We start from the raw sequence: 14,435 nt of genomic DNA on the forward strand, positions 1-14,435 counted from the left end.
TTAGAAGACAGGTCAGAAAATACACACATTTCATCGACCTCTCCTCGATATCCCAGACTTTACCTGTGTTGCTCCTAGCTTACGTTCTGTTGGTGTGTGCCTGTTTCTCAAATCACCCGTTAAGTCTTGCTTAGTAAGACAAACAGAGTCAAGAGGATGTTCCTAGAAATGCTACCCCAAGGCCTTCCGAGGGAGTCAGAGGGAAATTGATTTTTAAACTCGAAGTATGACAGATTAGATCCAGAGGAGGATAATATCGATATGGTTGGACGGGCAGCATTATGCCTTGTTTGCTGAGGGTAGTGAATGACCATAATCTCATGAAACGCCCGTGCCAAGAGTGACAGCTGAATTCTTGTTCATGTTTTCCTCATGCTGAAAGTACATTCAGCACTGGCAGGTTAAAGGATTTGCCCAGTGGCTTGTAAACAAACTTCTGTGCCAAGAAAACAGTGGCTCAGTTTTCACATCTGCGATTGACTACAACATAAAAATGGACGGCAAATTCTTACAAACACGTTGGAATACTTACTTCAAAGGGAATGGTAACTCGGATGGTATTCCCTGCTTTTACAACCAGGAGGCTTTTCACTGTGTCGTCTATCAGTAACCTGGGAGCAACTGGAAAAGATGGAGATTACAAGGAAAAGTTGTACATTCTTCGAGAGTCACTGGCTCACAAACTCACATATGTATTCAACACCCCGTTCCGACAGCCAGTCTGTGATAAACTCCGTGGTACGCATCTGAACATGAGGAGAAACTTCTTTGCTGGGAGGTGCCAGAGCCTGGACCAGGCTGCCCAGAGCGGGTGTAGAGTCTCCTCCTCTGGAGACATTCGAACCCAACTGGACCGACCTGTGTGATCTGCTCTGGTGACCCTGCGTGAGCAGGGCTGGGGCATCTACAGAGGTCCCTTGAATCCCAACCAGCCTGGGATTCTGGGATTCTGTGATTCTGCTACAGTGTGGAACTTGAAAGCAGCTCCTCACAGTGACCTACAGACCTCGCCTGCATCCTGTTACCTCTAGAATGACTTCGTCCATTCTGACAGCAGCCCACTTGGACTCACCTACTGGGGGAGCATCTTTAATACAAGCTTCCAGCTCTGCAGCTTCTCCTGCGCCACTGTCATTGAGGGCTCTCACCCGTAGGAAGTACATCTCCTTGGCTTGGAGGCCTTTAATCGTGTAAGTGGTCACCTCTATGGGAAGAGTATTGCATTTGATCCAGTTGAGGTTGTTGTACGACCGCATCTCTACCTCATAGCCTTTCACATCAAAGCCATCTTTTGATTCAGGTCTCTTCCACGTCAGGGTGATACTAGTGCCGTTACTGCTGCTCACTTTAAGGTCCTGCACTTGACCTGGAGGTTCTAAAAGAGAAATTTTATTTAAATTATTTTTCTATGATTTCTGCCCCTTCTTTTCAGTAACTTCCTGAGATTTCTCAACATTCTTGAAGTGCACCCTACTGTCTTGCCTCCACCTTGTCCTTCCTTCTCTGGAGACATTCAAACCCACCTGGACGTGACCCTGTGTGATCTGCTCTGGTGACCCTGTGTGAGCAGGTGGGTTGGACTGGATAATCTCCAGAGGTCCCTTCAATCTCAACCAGTCTGTGTGATTGTCCCAGTTCTCCACAGCTGGACGCAGGTGCCTGCTCCCACCAGCCACGCAGTACAATCCCTAGCACTCCTGACCTGGTCTGCAGCCCATCCAGAACTCTTCTCCCCACTGCACATAACTCCCACACAGGGAATCTGCTACATCTTCACATCTCACAGGAAACCCTTCCATTCTTTCCTCATGCTGAATTGTGGCTTCTCAGCCATTAAACATTCCCCAACTACTTGATCTTTGTCTTCACATACTTTCACAAATTACTTAAAAACATCGCCTGTCCACTAACATCACCAGTCTACGTTGGCAGCTTTACATACTCCCAAAGAAGGGGGTCAATGCACTTACTGGTGGAATCCCGTGCAAACACAGGCTGTGACGGTTCGCTGGCATCTCCCATGCCAGCAGCATTGACAGCTGCCACCCGGAATTCGTACTGCAGACCTCGCTTGAGATTGGTCATTTCCAGCTTCTTGTCTGCAGAAAGAAAAGGAGAGTGTTGGTTCAGGTGAGCTGTTCCCCAAGCAGGAAAGGGGGGAGACAAAAGTGTTGTACTTTACTCCACATAGACCTGTGGACTGAATAATTAACAGGGCTGTTGTCGATTCCCCTGCCCTTCCTTATCCTAGTGCGTGTGTCCTTCTGGGACGTGTCTGTTGTACTCCCTTCCAAATCAAACGGTATCTGAGAGCTATGAAGTTAGAGGAATGATAAATACTGCTTTTCCTCATGGGATAATCCTAGACCCTTCTATACCAGATAAGAAGTCCTAGCTGGCAACTGATATATAACTGACAGCTATAGTCAAAACACATTTTAGAGCTCATACACATCACTTGTTTTTTTAAATTCTTGTCTGCCAAGTTCCTAGCATGAAGACTAAGGACAGTAGTTCTGCATGTGAAGACTTTAGTTCCAGAAATTGAAGACATTAGCTTATCTGTAGAGAAGCTATGCCCCAGGATGCAGCGGTGAGCTTGTCTGCACTCTTCTCCAGCCATACGCTTGCACACAGTCCAGAAAAAAAATCATAATCCTCCTCCCAGGCATTGGGCTGTATAAAAAACCAAGGCCTGGCTTTGCTATGGCACAGCTGGGTAACCTCACTTGCGAAAAAAACCTTGTGAAAAAACATGTACACTAGAGCTGTGAAAGATAAAAAGGTAAAACTCCAGACAAGGGTAACATGGTTCTGATGGGGACAATCAGCAGCTCAGGAGGAAAAACACTGATGAGAAAAATATAAGATCTAAGCAGAAAGGAAGGAGTTAAAAGACAGCAACTCCACAAAGATCAGCCTGTTACCTCCTGAACCCAGCTGACCTTTTTCTCTCTTTCAAGTCTTCCAGGATTTGAGCTCCCTACCTGCTACAGGCACATTGTTGACTGGCAGCCAGGTCATGGTGCCCTTCTTGCGTTTTTGAACGATGTATCCCACAATTCGGGAACTGCCAGTTTTACGAGGCGTTTTCCAGGCTATTGTGATGGTGTCTTTGCTGGCACTGACAATCTCAGGGGGATCCGGGGCACCAGGTGTAGCTAGAAAGAGATTAGTGCTTCATTATTAGCCAGTAGATTTTTACTGCAAAATAACAAACTGTTCTGTGCCATTTCTTCTAGTTTCCTCAAGGTATTCATATGACCGAGACCTGAAGCTGTGTATCCTATTTCCCACACAAACAGGATCCAGCATGGACCTCTATTCCCGAATTTCGTTTTCTTGAATGATCTGCTGTCATCAGGACTGACAATTCCACTGTCAGCCTATGGAGTGTGAGGCATGTACATTCTTACATGGTAGGAAAAGTCAGTGTTATCCTTACTTTAATGATAGAATGGAATGAATTTTCTTATCCCTCTGCACTCAAAACACAGGGCTTCGCATAAGCATGAGGAGGAGAACGTAGAAAGAAGAAAATTAGAAATAGAATAGAGCATTGCTTTCTCTCTAGTACTACATTCATGCCCATGGCAAAACTCTTCTAGTACTTTAATTCACTCAAGAACAAAGAATAGAATTGTTTGTTTGGAAATCAGGGGAAATAAGTGATCGTGCTGAAAAATGCTGCATATACAGAGACACTCCTTTGCCTATGGAGTTAAGAAAAGGCCTCACATGTTACTTTTGTAACCACCCCAGGAAAAATTTTCTCTGATCTCGACATATATTGCATTTCCCCCATTAAACTTGCTTTCCAATTCAGAACGGAGCATAACTGAGAACATAACACCACCTCACTCAGCATCTCCAAAGCCCACAAGAAACTTCTAGTCTCGTGCAACCTCCACAGATTTGTGTGAAGACTTCACAGCCGTGATTCAAGTTCTCATCTGTAGCAACACCCAAAACGCAGTGAGCTTTCTTTGATGTCAGCTTTGATAATGAATTCCCAGATAGCTGTTGAACAATTATGAAGAGTTCTTCCTTACCTTTGCTGACGGCCTTCACTTCACCCGACTCCAGCGCCTCACTCGTTCCCTCGGCATTAACAGCTCTCACCCTGAAGTAGTAGCTCATGTCTTGCTCCACTTTGTTAGTTGTGAAGGTGGTGCAGCTCTTGGGGGTCTCTCCCAAAGTTACCCACTCGTTCTTCCCCACCTGCTGTCTCTCCACGATGTACCTTTGCAGCGGTTTGCCCCCATCATCCTTCGGGGGATTCCACTGGATGGTGATGTCATTTGCAGAGCTTTCTACGATTTTGATGGGTCCGGCAGGTGGTTGGGGCTTGTCTGAAAAGACGAACGCACAGAGACCATGTGTTGGCTCCAGACCCAGACGTGCTGCTGGGTTTGGAGCTGACACTGTCTCTTGCTCACGAGCTGAGACTCAGTTTCTGACACGCACAGTTGCAGAAGGAGGGCTGGGCATTGGAATTGCCTCTTCAAAACTTCCACTCTTCCAGCTTTTGCTAGAGGAAGCCAGGCTGTTGCTCCAAGGGTTAATTGTTCTTATAAGATTGCACCAATTCAGCTTGCTTATAAGGAAGAACACCATTTCTGGTCTTCCAAAAGAGTACAGACATTTCTGGTAGGGCTGAATTTGGCCTTGCAAATCTATTTTAGATTTGCTTGTTGCACACAGTCACTCATCATTCAGCTGCTGAGGCTGTGCAAAACCAAACTCGATTTGTGTCACTAAAGGGCAAGAAACACGTCAGCAATCTTTGCTTGTACCCCGATTTAGCGGAAAATTCATAGTTTTGTTCATCTTGGAACACCCAGTAGCTCTAAATAAGACTGTCAGCAGCATTAATGGGTTCCCTGCCTAAGCTTTCCAATGAAAGCCGCAGCGGATGTTATGGGGCTCTTACCTATTACCACAAGCTTTAAGTTGATCTCCACGACCCCACTGTCATTCTTCAGCCTGACTTTGTAATCCCCACAGTCCTTCCTGTCACTGCTGGGGATGGACAGCATGGTAAAGGTATTGGTTTTATCGACACGAATCCGGGTGTCATCTGCCAGCTCCATCCTGTCCTTGAGCCACGTCGCTCTGATGGGCAGCCGGCCCTCGAAAGGGATCTTGATCTTGACCGGCTGTCCTGCCTTGGCCACAGTAGGAACACTTGTTAAGTTTTTGAGGAGAACTTTGTCAACCTGTGGAGGATCTAAGCAGACAATACAAGGTCATTAAAAACTGCAATTCAAAGAGGATAAAGCTCGCCTTGAAGGAAAGGGCTTCCCTCACGATGCTGCCAATAATGCTCAGAAGGTCACAACATTTGGACCTTCATCTGTAGCTGCATGCTCAGTGCTTCACATACTTATACATACTTTGCTCCAGGATAATTATCACAAATTATTTGTGGTATCACAGTGTCCTTTTCACTGGAGCAACTTTTTCATAGGCAATACACTAAACAAAAGAATGAGGAATCTGGTCTGATAAAGTGCTATGTGCACCTTAAAATCTTTAAGTTAATGATACAAGCTACTCAGGAAGGCTCCCTAGTCAAATTTGTAAATACAAAATGTACCAACCTGTACAAAACTACCTCCCATTTACCTGGTAATTCTTTATAAGAAAATTGCATCAATAACCAACTATACGTCTCTGAGAAAACACATTACTTTTCAAGCACAGAGGCCAGCATGCTGCATTGGTAGTTGGAATAGGCTCACCTTCCACAAAAACTGAAGCTTCGGTTTTTATATCACCACCTTCAAACCTGTATTTCCCAGCGTGAATATCTTCCACTTTGTTAATAACTAGTTTGTGGACTAGACCTTCCTTTTCAAAGACAACTCCTTCCATGCTTGTTAACTACAAGGGAAAGCACAGAGACCCATTCTTAAAGAAAAGAAAAAAAAGGGCAATCCAAACTATAACTGGACATACACAAGACTTATGAATGACAGGGATATTTCATTACAATAATATTCTGAGATTACTCAAGTACATGTTGCAAGTAAGCATTGTTAACTCCACAAAGACTTGATTAAAAGTCCATTAAAATAAATTTTAGTAAAATCTCCAAGCTCTCCCTTGCTATTCTTAATGGTGAAAACTTGGGCCGATGCTCCAGTATGACACCTCAGAACTCCTACATTATCATCCAGACCCCACAACTGGAATTTCTTCAGTGTTGTTTTGCAACATGGAATACGGCGTCTATGCTTGACCTTAAGCACTAATTTGGAAGAGCATCCTTTGCATTATGCCTGCCCGAAAGATTCTTTGAAAATTTCCCTTGCTTTTTGCATATTCTTCTCATTCACCAAGAAAAAGGATTGCATTGCAAGAAAGAGACCCACACCATGTCCATCCATAAAAAGAAGGAAAAACACAAAGCCTCCTGTTGTCAGGAGAATGGAAATGTCTTTGCCACAGTTTAACACAGCAATCAAAGCCACGACAGGCACTCGCTTACTCCCCCAACTCACCCTGAGCTGGGGAGAGAATTGAAAGGGAAGGGAGAAACTCATGGATTCAGATAAATACAGTTTAATAAAATAACAATATAATGCTCCTAGAATTACAGAGTCATTTTGGTTGGAAAAGACCCTCAAGCTCGTCGAGTCCACCCGTTCCCCCACCCCTGGCACTGCCCCATGTCCCTGAGAACCTCATCTCCATCTGTCCAACCCCTCCAGGGATGGTGACTCCACCACTGCCCTGGGCAGCCTGGTCCAATGCCCCACAGCCCTTTGGGGAAGAAATTGTTCCCCAGATCCAACCTCAACCTCCCCTGGCGCAACTTGAGGCCGTTTCCTCTGGTCCTGGCGCTTGTTCCTGGGGAGCAGAGACCAACACCCACCTCACTACCACTACTAGTAATAACATATACAAAATGGAAATAATATATAAAAGATAATCAATGCAATTCCTCATGAACTCCATCCACTCCGGGCAGCCAGTCCCAGGAAGAGACACCCTGGTCCTGAACAGCTGATCACAGGGAGAGAAAAAGGCAGAAAGGCCTAGAGGCCTCTGCGAAATGGTAAAACGGCAAAAAGCCGAACTAAAGGAAACTCCTGAATCAAACTCCACCCAAATGGAGCAGAACCAGAACGGGTCTCTATCTCCCTAGCCAGAAAACCCAGCTGTCCTTAAATACGAAGCCTGATGCTGATGGCATGGAATATTCTCACTGACCAGCCTGGATGTCAGTCAAGGTCTGTCCCATCCACGTCCCCTTCCCAGCAGCCTCACACCTGCGGCCAAAGAGCTCAGAAAGACCTCGCCTCCCAGACAACTGCTGAGATAACAGCAAGTTCCTATATCCTCTTTTTTCCAACTCAAAGACACTGGAAAGTTACTCGAAGAAAAACATTAATGATGCCTCGGGCTGTTCTCTTATTATTCTCAAACTAAATTCAAACAAGGACAGTGTGAGCTGTGAAAAGGTTTCTAACTGCATGAAGAAAATTACAGTAACTCGCCTTCAGTCAAACCAGCATGGTCTTGCAGTAGGAAGGGGCTGATATCTTGCTGGGTTTCTATCAGGAATTTTATTATCAACAGGCTCCTGCAGAATCCTACTCAGACTGGCAGAGGGAGGGACACCTTGATGCGATGCTTGATAAGAGGTAGAGCTGGAGAACAGAGCATTGCTAAGCAAAGAAAACAGTAGCTAGAGGACACCTACCTTTAATCCATCTTTAAACCAGGTTCCTACCACGTCGGGTTTACTGACAGCGCAAGACAGCTCGGCCGGTTCCCCTTTCACAACTCTGACATCCAGCAGCTGTTTGTTGATGTAACAGCGCGGAGCTGAACGTGCAGAAAAGAAAAGGTTGAAAAGATGCTAACCCTGCGTTACGCTGACAGAGAAACGCAGAGATGAAAATGCACATGTATGTGAGGAGAAAAGAGCTTTTTAAGACATATATGCTGTAGTCACGACAGACTTTTACACCACAACACTGGGCCAGTGGCACAAATTCACTGCACTGAAGGGCTGTGCCAGCTGGTCTGTATAAAATATAGTCCTACCATCAACCTAATAGGCAATGGATTCATCACCAATCACATTATCCTGCTACAGATTTGATATTTTAAGTGTATGTTAATTGTCCTGGCTCCCTCTGCAGCCAGTTGCAAAAATAGTCTACTCCAGACTATGGATTTACTGCTATAATACAACATATTTCTCCTCTGCCCAGCCAGTTCCCCCCAAACAGCCCCAAGTCACACTGTTCTCTACCCCTTGTATTGCCCTTTCCCTTCCCAAGTTCTTCTGCATTAACATCCTCATCCCCTCTCTAATAAACACTCCACCTCCTTCCTCATCTTTTTTTTTAAATTTTACTTCCTTATTTATATTTATGTTTTGTTCACCTTGATAATTTCTAACTTGTCAGCAATTCCCTTAGGTGAATATTCCCCTTTGGTTATACATACAGAGTTTCTCACTTCGACACTTTTCACATTATCATCTTGCTAGTGTAGCCACTCATCTTAATCATATGGCTGCGTATACATTACTCTCCTTTTACTATATGCAACACATTATTTCTGATGTTACAAGAGAAAGGAGCTCTTTACATCAGGCCCAATGCACATATTAATCCAATATAAGCAGGCACAGATTTGTTCCCAGAACTTGGAAAAACACAGATCTTTGCACTAAATGTTAGAACAAATCAAGTGAAACAATAGGTTTTAAATTGGAATAATATCAAAGAAACATGGACATATGCCTTGAAACTATACGGAAACCGGTACATTTGTGAACTGAAGTCTGTTCCATGTGGATCTGAATAAATTATTTGAATGAACAGATGATAACTGGTTTAGATCATTTAAACAAAGATCATTTAGGCTTTTAAGGCAGTTTGATCTAAGCAAATGGTCTAAGGTCAAACAGCAAATCAGTGGTAGAATTAGGAATGGATTGTGGTATAACCAAATTCCTACATATAGCTACATTTGTCTAAACCATGAGATTAAATCTCTCTTCAGGATTAGGAATGTGAGTATTAAAATGCGAAGACCAGTAACATAGACATCATCAGTTAAACACAAACCTTTCAGATCATCCAGGCAATAACGTCTTCTGTTTTCCTTACTTTCCGGCATCTTCAAGAAATCATTTGCTTTAATTTCAAAGCTGGGCTCCTCTTTTTTCTTGTTTATTGAAGGAGGTCCAGCGTAAAGGTCTGACACCTGATCATAATCCGATGGGCCTTGACCAAAACCACCTGAACTCCTCCCACGAACAGATCTGTTATGGGATCTACTCCATGCAGAATCTTTGCCATAACGGGAGCCTAACTGTCCTGAATCTCTGCCCTCGCCCCTGGCATCTCCTTGACCTGAAACTGAATCTCTGTCGTGAGCTGCACCTTTGCCCTCTGCTCTTCTGAAATCCCTGCCAGTGCCCATCCCAGTTTCATGTCCCAGAGAAGCTTTGCCAGGATGTGAGTCCAGCCCACGTTCACCACCTCGTCCAGCAGCACCTGCCACACCGTCTTTACCATGGACTGAATGCAACTCCCTGTCACCACCTCCCAACCTGCCAACACCACCCACACCAGCCCTGGCTCCACCGGACCCGCTGTCCTTGTCATAGGGAGACCCAGCAATCCGTATTGCAGAGCCCCCAACGCCACCACCTTCTGAGGAAAAGACATCTCCTCCTGCTCCACCTACGTATCCTGGAGCTCTGCTCAGCATAAAATCCCTGCCAGGGTGAGATCCCATCACTCCTTCACCTCCATAAGGAATATGAGCAGCTCCCACCACAGACCCAGCTGGGAGACCGTCCTTTCCATAGAAAGAACCAAAGCCCCTTGCACCAGCTACACCAGCACCGGCCCCAGCTGGGACACCATCCCTTCCATAGGGAGACCCGAGGCCCCCTGCACCAGCTCCAACAATTCCAGCCCCGGCTGGGCCACCATCCCTTCCATAGGGAGATCCAACTCTCCCTGCATCAGCTACACCAGCACCAGCCCCAGCTGGAAGACCATCCTTTCCATATGGAGACCCAACTCCTCCTGCACCAGCCCCACCTGGAAGACCATCCTTGCCGTATGGAGACCCAACTGCTCCGGCACCAGCTACACCAGCACCACCAAGACCAGCCCCAGCTGGGAGACCATCCTTACCGTATGGTGACCCAACTCCTCCTGCACCAGCTACACCAGCACCTCCAATGCCAGCTCCAGCTAGGAGACCATCCTTGCCATAAGAAGCCCCAGCTCCCCCTGCACCAGCTACACCAGCCCCTGCTGGGAGACCATCTATTCCATAGGGAGACCCAACTGCCCCTGCACCAGCTACACCAGCACCACCAAGAGCAGCCCCAGCTGGGAGACCATCCTTGCCGTATGGTGACCCAACTCTGCCTGCACCAGCTACACCAGCAACACCAAGACCAGCTCCAGCTGGGAGACCATCCATTCCATATGGAGACCCAACTCCTGCACCAGCTACACCAGCACCACCAACGCCTACTCCAGCTGGGAGACCATCCTTGCCATATGGTGACCCAACTCCACCTGCACCAGCTACACCAGCACCACCAAGACCAGCCCCACCTGGGAGACCATCCTTACCGTATGGTAACCCAACTCCTCCTGCACCAGCTCCGCCAATGCCAGCTCCAGCTGGGAGACCATCCTTGCCATAAGAAGCCCCAGCTCCCCCTGCACCAGCTACACCAGCCCCTGCTGGGAGACCATCTATTCCATAGGGAGACCCAACTGCCCCTGCACCAGCTACACCAGCACCACCAAGAGCAGCCCCAGCTGGGAGACCATCCTTGCCGTATGGTGACCCAACTCTGCCTGCACCAGCTACACCAGCAACACCAAGACCAGCTCCAGCTGGGAGACCATCCATTCCATATGGAGACGCAACTCCTCCTGCACCAGCTACACCAGCACCACCAATGCCTACTCCAGCTGGGAGACCATCCTTGCCATAGGGGGAACCAACTCCTCCTGCACCAGCTACACCAGCACCAACAAGACCAGCCCCAGCTGGGAGACCATCCTTTCCATAGGGGGAACCAACTCCTGCTGCACCAGCTACACCAGCACCAGCCCCAGCTGGGAGAGCACCCTTTCCATAGGGGGAACCAACTCCTCCTGCATCAGCTACACCAGCCCCAGCTGGGAGACCATCCTTTCCATATGGAGACCCAGCTCCTCCTGCACCAGCTACACCAGCACCACCAAGAGCAGCCCCAGCTGGGAGACCATCCTTGCCATATGGAGACCCAACTCCTCCTGCACCAGCTACACCAGCACCACCAAGACCAGCCCCGACTGGGAGACCATCCTTTCCATATGGAGACCCAGCTCCCCCTGCACCAGCTACACCAGCACCACCAAGACCAGCCCCGACTGGGAGACCATCCTTTCCATATGGAGACCCAACTCCTCCTGCACCAGCTACACCAGCACCACCAAGACCAGCCCCGACTGGGTGACCATCCTTGCCATATGGAGACCCAACTCCTGCTGCACCAGCTACACCAGCACCACCAAGACCAGCCCCGACTGGGAGACCATCCTTGCCATAGGGGGAGCCAACTCCTCCTGCACCAGCTACACCAGCACCACCAAGACCAGCCCCGACTGGGAGACCATCCTTTCCATAGGGGGAGCCAACTCCTCCTGCACCAACTACACCAGCACCTCCAATGCCAGCCCCAGCTTGGAGACCATCCATTCCATATGGTGACCCAAAGCCCCCTACGCCAGCTCCACCAAGACCAACTCCAGCTGGGAGACCATCCTTTCCATAAGGAGTCCCAGCCACCCCTTCACCAGTTACACCACCAATACCTACTCCAGTTGGGAGACCGTCTTTTCCATAAGGAGACCCAGCTCCCCCTACACCAGCTACACCAGCCCCAGCTGGGAGTCCATCCTTTCCATAAGGAGCCCCAACTCCCCCTACACCAGCTACACCAGCCCCAGCTGGGAGTCCATCCTTTCCATAAGGCGCCCCATATCCCCCCACACCAGCTACACCAGCACCAGCAATACCAGCTCCAGCTGGAAAACCATCCTTGCCATACGGAGATGCTGCTCCTCCTACACCAGCACCACCCACTCCTGCTCCAGCTGGGAGTCCATCCTTTCCATAGGGAGACCCAACTCCTCCTGCACCAGCTCCACCAATGCCAGCCCGAGCTGGAAGACCATCCTTTCCATAGGGAGACCCAACCCCTCCTGCACCAGCTCCACCAATGCCAGCCCCAGCTGGAAGGCCATCCTTTCCATATGGAAACCCAACTCCCCCTGCACCAGCTACACCAGCACCTCCAATGCCAGATCCAGCTGGGAGACCATCCTTTCCATATGGAGACCCAGCTCCCCCTGCACCAGCTACACCAGCTAGACCAGCACCAGCCCCAGTTGGAAGACCATCCTTTCCACATGGAAACCCAACTCCTCCTGCACCAGCAACACCAGCACCACCAATACCAGCCCTGGCTGCGAGACCATCCTTTCCATAAGGAGACCCAAATCCCCCTGCACCAGCAACACCTGCTCCAGCTGGAAGACCATCCCTTCCATAAGGAGACCCAACTCCTCCTGCACCAGCACCACCCAGACCAGCCCCAGCTGGGAGACCATCCTTGCCATAGGGAGACCCAACTCCCCCTACACCGGCTACACCAGCACCACCAAGAGCAGCCCCGACTGGGAGTCCCTCCTTGCCGTAAGGAGACCCAACTCCTCCTGCACCAGCTACACCAACTCCTGCTCCAGGTAGGAGACCATCCTTGCCATAGGGAGACCCAACTCCCCCTGCACCAGCTACACCAGCACCACCAATGCCAGCCTCAGCTGGAAGACCATCCTTTCCATACGGAGACCCAACTCCTCCTACACCAGCACCACCAAGACCAGCCCCGACTGGGAGTCCGTCCTTTCCATAAGGAACCCCCAATCCCCCTGCACCAGCTCCATCAACTCCTGCTCCAGCTAGGAGACCATCCTTGCCATAGGGAAATCCAACTCCCCCTGCACCAGCTACACCAGCACCTCCAATGCCAGCCTCAGCTGGAAGACCATCCTTTCCATATGGAGACCCAACTCCTCCTACACCAGCACCACCAAGACCAGCACCAGCCCCAGCTGGAAGACCATCCTTTCCATATGGAGACCCAACTTCTCCTACAGCAGCACCACCAAGACCAGCCCCAGCTGGTAGACCATCCTTTCCATAAGGAGCCCCAAAGCTCCCTACACCAGCTACACCAGCACCACCTCCAGCTGGGACACCATCCTTTCCATAGGGAAATCCAACTCCCCCTGCATCAGCTCCACCAATACCCGCCCCAGCTGGGAGACCATCCATTCCATATGGAGACCCAAATCCCCTTGCCCCAGCTCCACCAAGACCAGCCCCAACTGGAAGACCATCCTTTCCATACGGAGACCCAGCTCCTCCTGCACCAGCTACACCAGCACCATCAATTCCAGCCCCAACTGGGAGACCATCTGGACCATACAAAGCCCCCTTTTCCCCTACCAGTCTGCCTCCTGCACCATATCCATCTCCAGCTGGAAGCCCATCTGGGCCGTACATCATACCAGATTTTCCCACTCGATCTAGCTGACCAGTGGCATGAGGTGCCAGGCCAGCCCTGCCCTGGGGAGCCCCTACTTGTCCTGCTCTGTTGATACTCGCTCCATTCATATCAGCTCCCACCGGCAGACCATCCTTGCCATCCGCATCTGCTCTGCCTGGCACAGAGTCCTTGCCTTGGACAGGCCTTAATCCACCTTTTAATCCAAAGACACGACCATCACTTATCATTGTGTCTCCACCTAGGTCTGCTCCAGAAATCTGCCCAGACTCTGTCTTTTCATTTATCTCAACTCTACGTAGCCCCTCTTTTCCCAAAAATATACGGCTTTCATCAACATCAACAGAATGGCCTTGACCGCCGGCTTGACCATTTCTGTACCAGCCATCTTCTTCCTCGCCAGTGTCCATGGGATGATCTTCATCACCATCATATTCTCTGCGTCTAATTTTCTTAGCCCTATCTTTATCTGGCGATGTTTCTTTCACCCGCTCGGACGGCTCTTTTTCATTTCCTTCATCCTGCCTCCTCTTTCCTTTGGCATCTGTATTGAAGATGCGTTGTTTGATTGGAGGCAATAGAATTTACAGGAAAAAAAGAGGAAAAAAAGAAGAACAGACAATCAATAGGTCATGTACTGCACCAACAACCAAAGAAAATGGTTTAGCATTTGTTATAATTTCATTTTAGGACACAGAAACATAACATATTGAAATAATTTTAAATTCAATTCAAATCCCAATTTTTTTCAGTATCACATTCAGACGTAATTTTACATTTCTTAGTTAAAAAGGCAAATATTTTTAGCATTAACACC

At 48.6% G+C, this 14,435-nt stretch overlaps 1 protein-coding gene across 4 annotated transcripts in view; it reads right to left on the reverse strand.

Annotated features, from left to right (window-relative positions):
* Nucleotides 1–14,435, reverse strand: part of IGFN1 (immunoglobulin like and fibronectin type III domain containing 1) — a 38,196-nt gene that overhangs the window by 4,981 nt on the left and 18,780 nt on the right. For all 4 annotated transcript variants that reach the window (XM_065649292.1, XM_065649290.1, XM_065649291.1 and 1 more), the window contains 9 exons: nt 9,093–14,162; nt 7,712–7,836; nt 5,745–5,886; nt 4,934–5,230; nt 4,053–4,352; nt 2,988–3,161; nt 1,971–2,099; nt 1,073–1,375; nt 533–621 (listed from right to left, as the gene is read on the reverse strand). In XM_065649292.1, the coding sequence (XP_065505364.1) occupies nt 533–621; nt 1,073–1,375; nt 1,971–2,099; nt 2,988–3,161; nt 4,053–4,352; nt 4,934–5,230; nt 5,745–5,886; nt 7,712–7,836; nt 9,093–14,162 (6,629 nt within the window). The remainder of the gene's footprint in view (nt 1–532; nt 622–1,072; nt 1,376–1,970; nt 2,100–2,987; nt 3,162–4,052; nt 4,353–4,933; nt 5,231–5,744; nt 5,887–7,711; nt 7,837–9,092; nt 14,163–14,435) is intronic.

Source organism: Caloenas nicobarica, chromosome 21 (genome assembly GCF_036013445.1).
Source record: "Caloenas nicobarica isolate bCalNic1 chromosome 21, bCalNic1.hap1, whole genome shotgun sequence".
Taxonomy (NCBI): domain Eukaryota; kingdom Metazoa; phylum Chordata; class Aves; order Columbiformes; family Columbidae; genus Caloenas; species Caloenas nicobarica.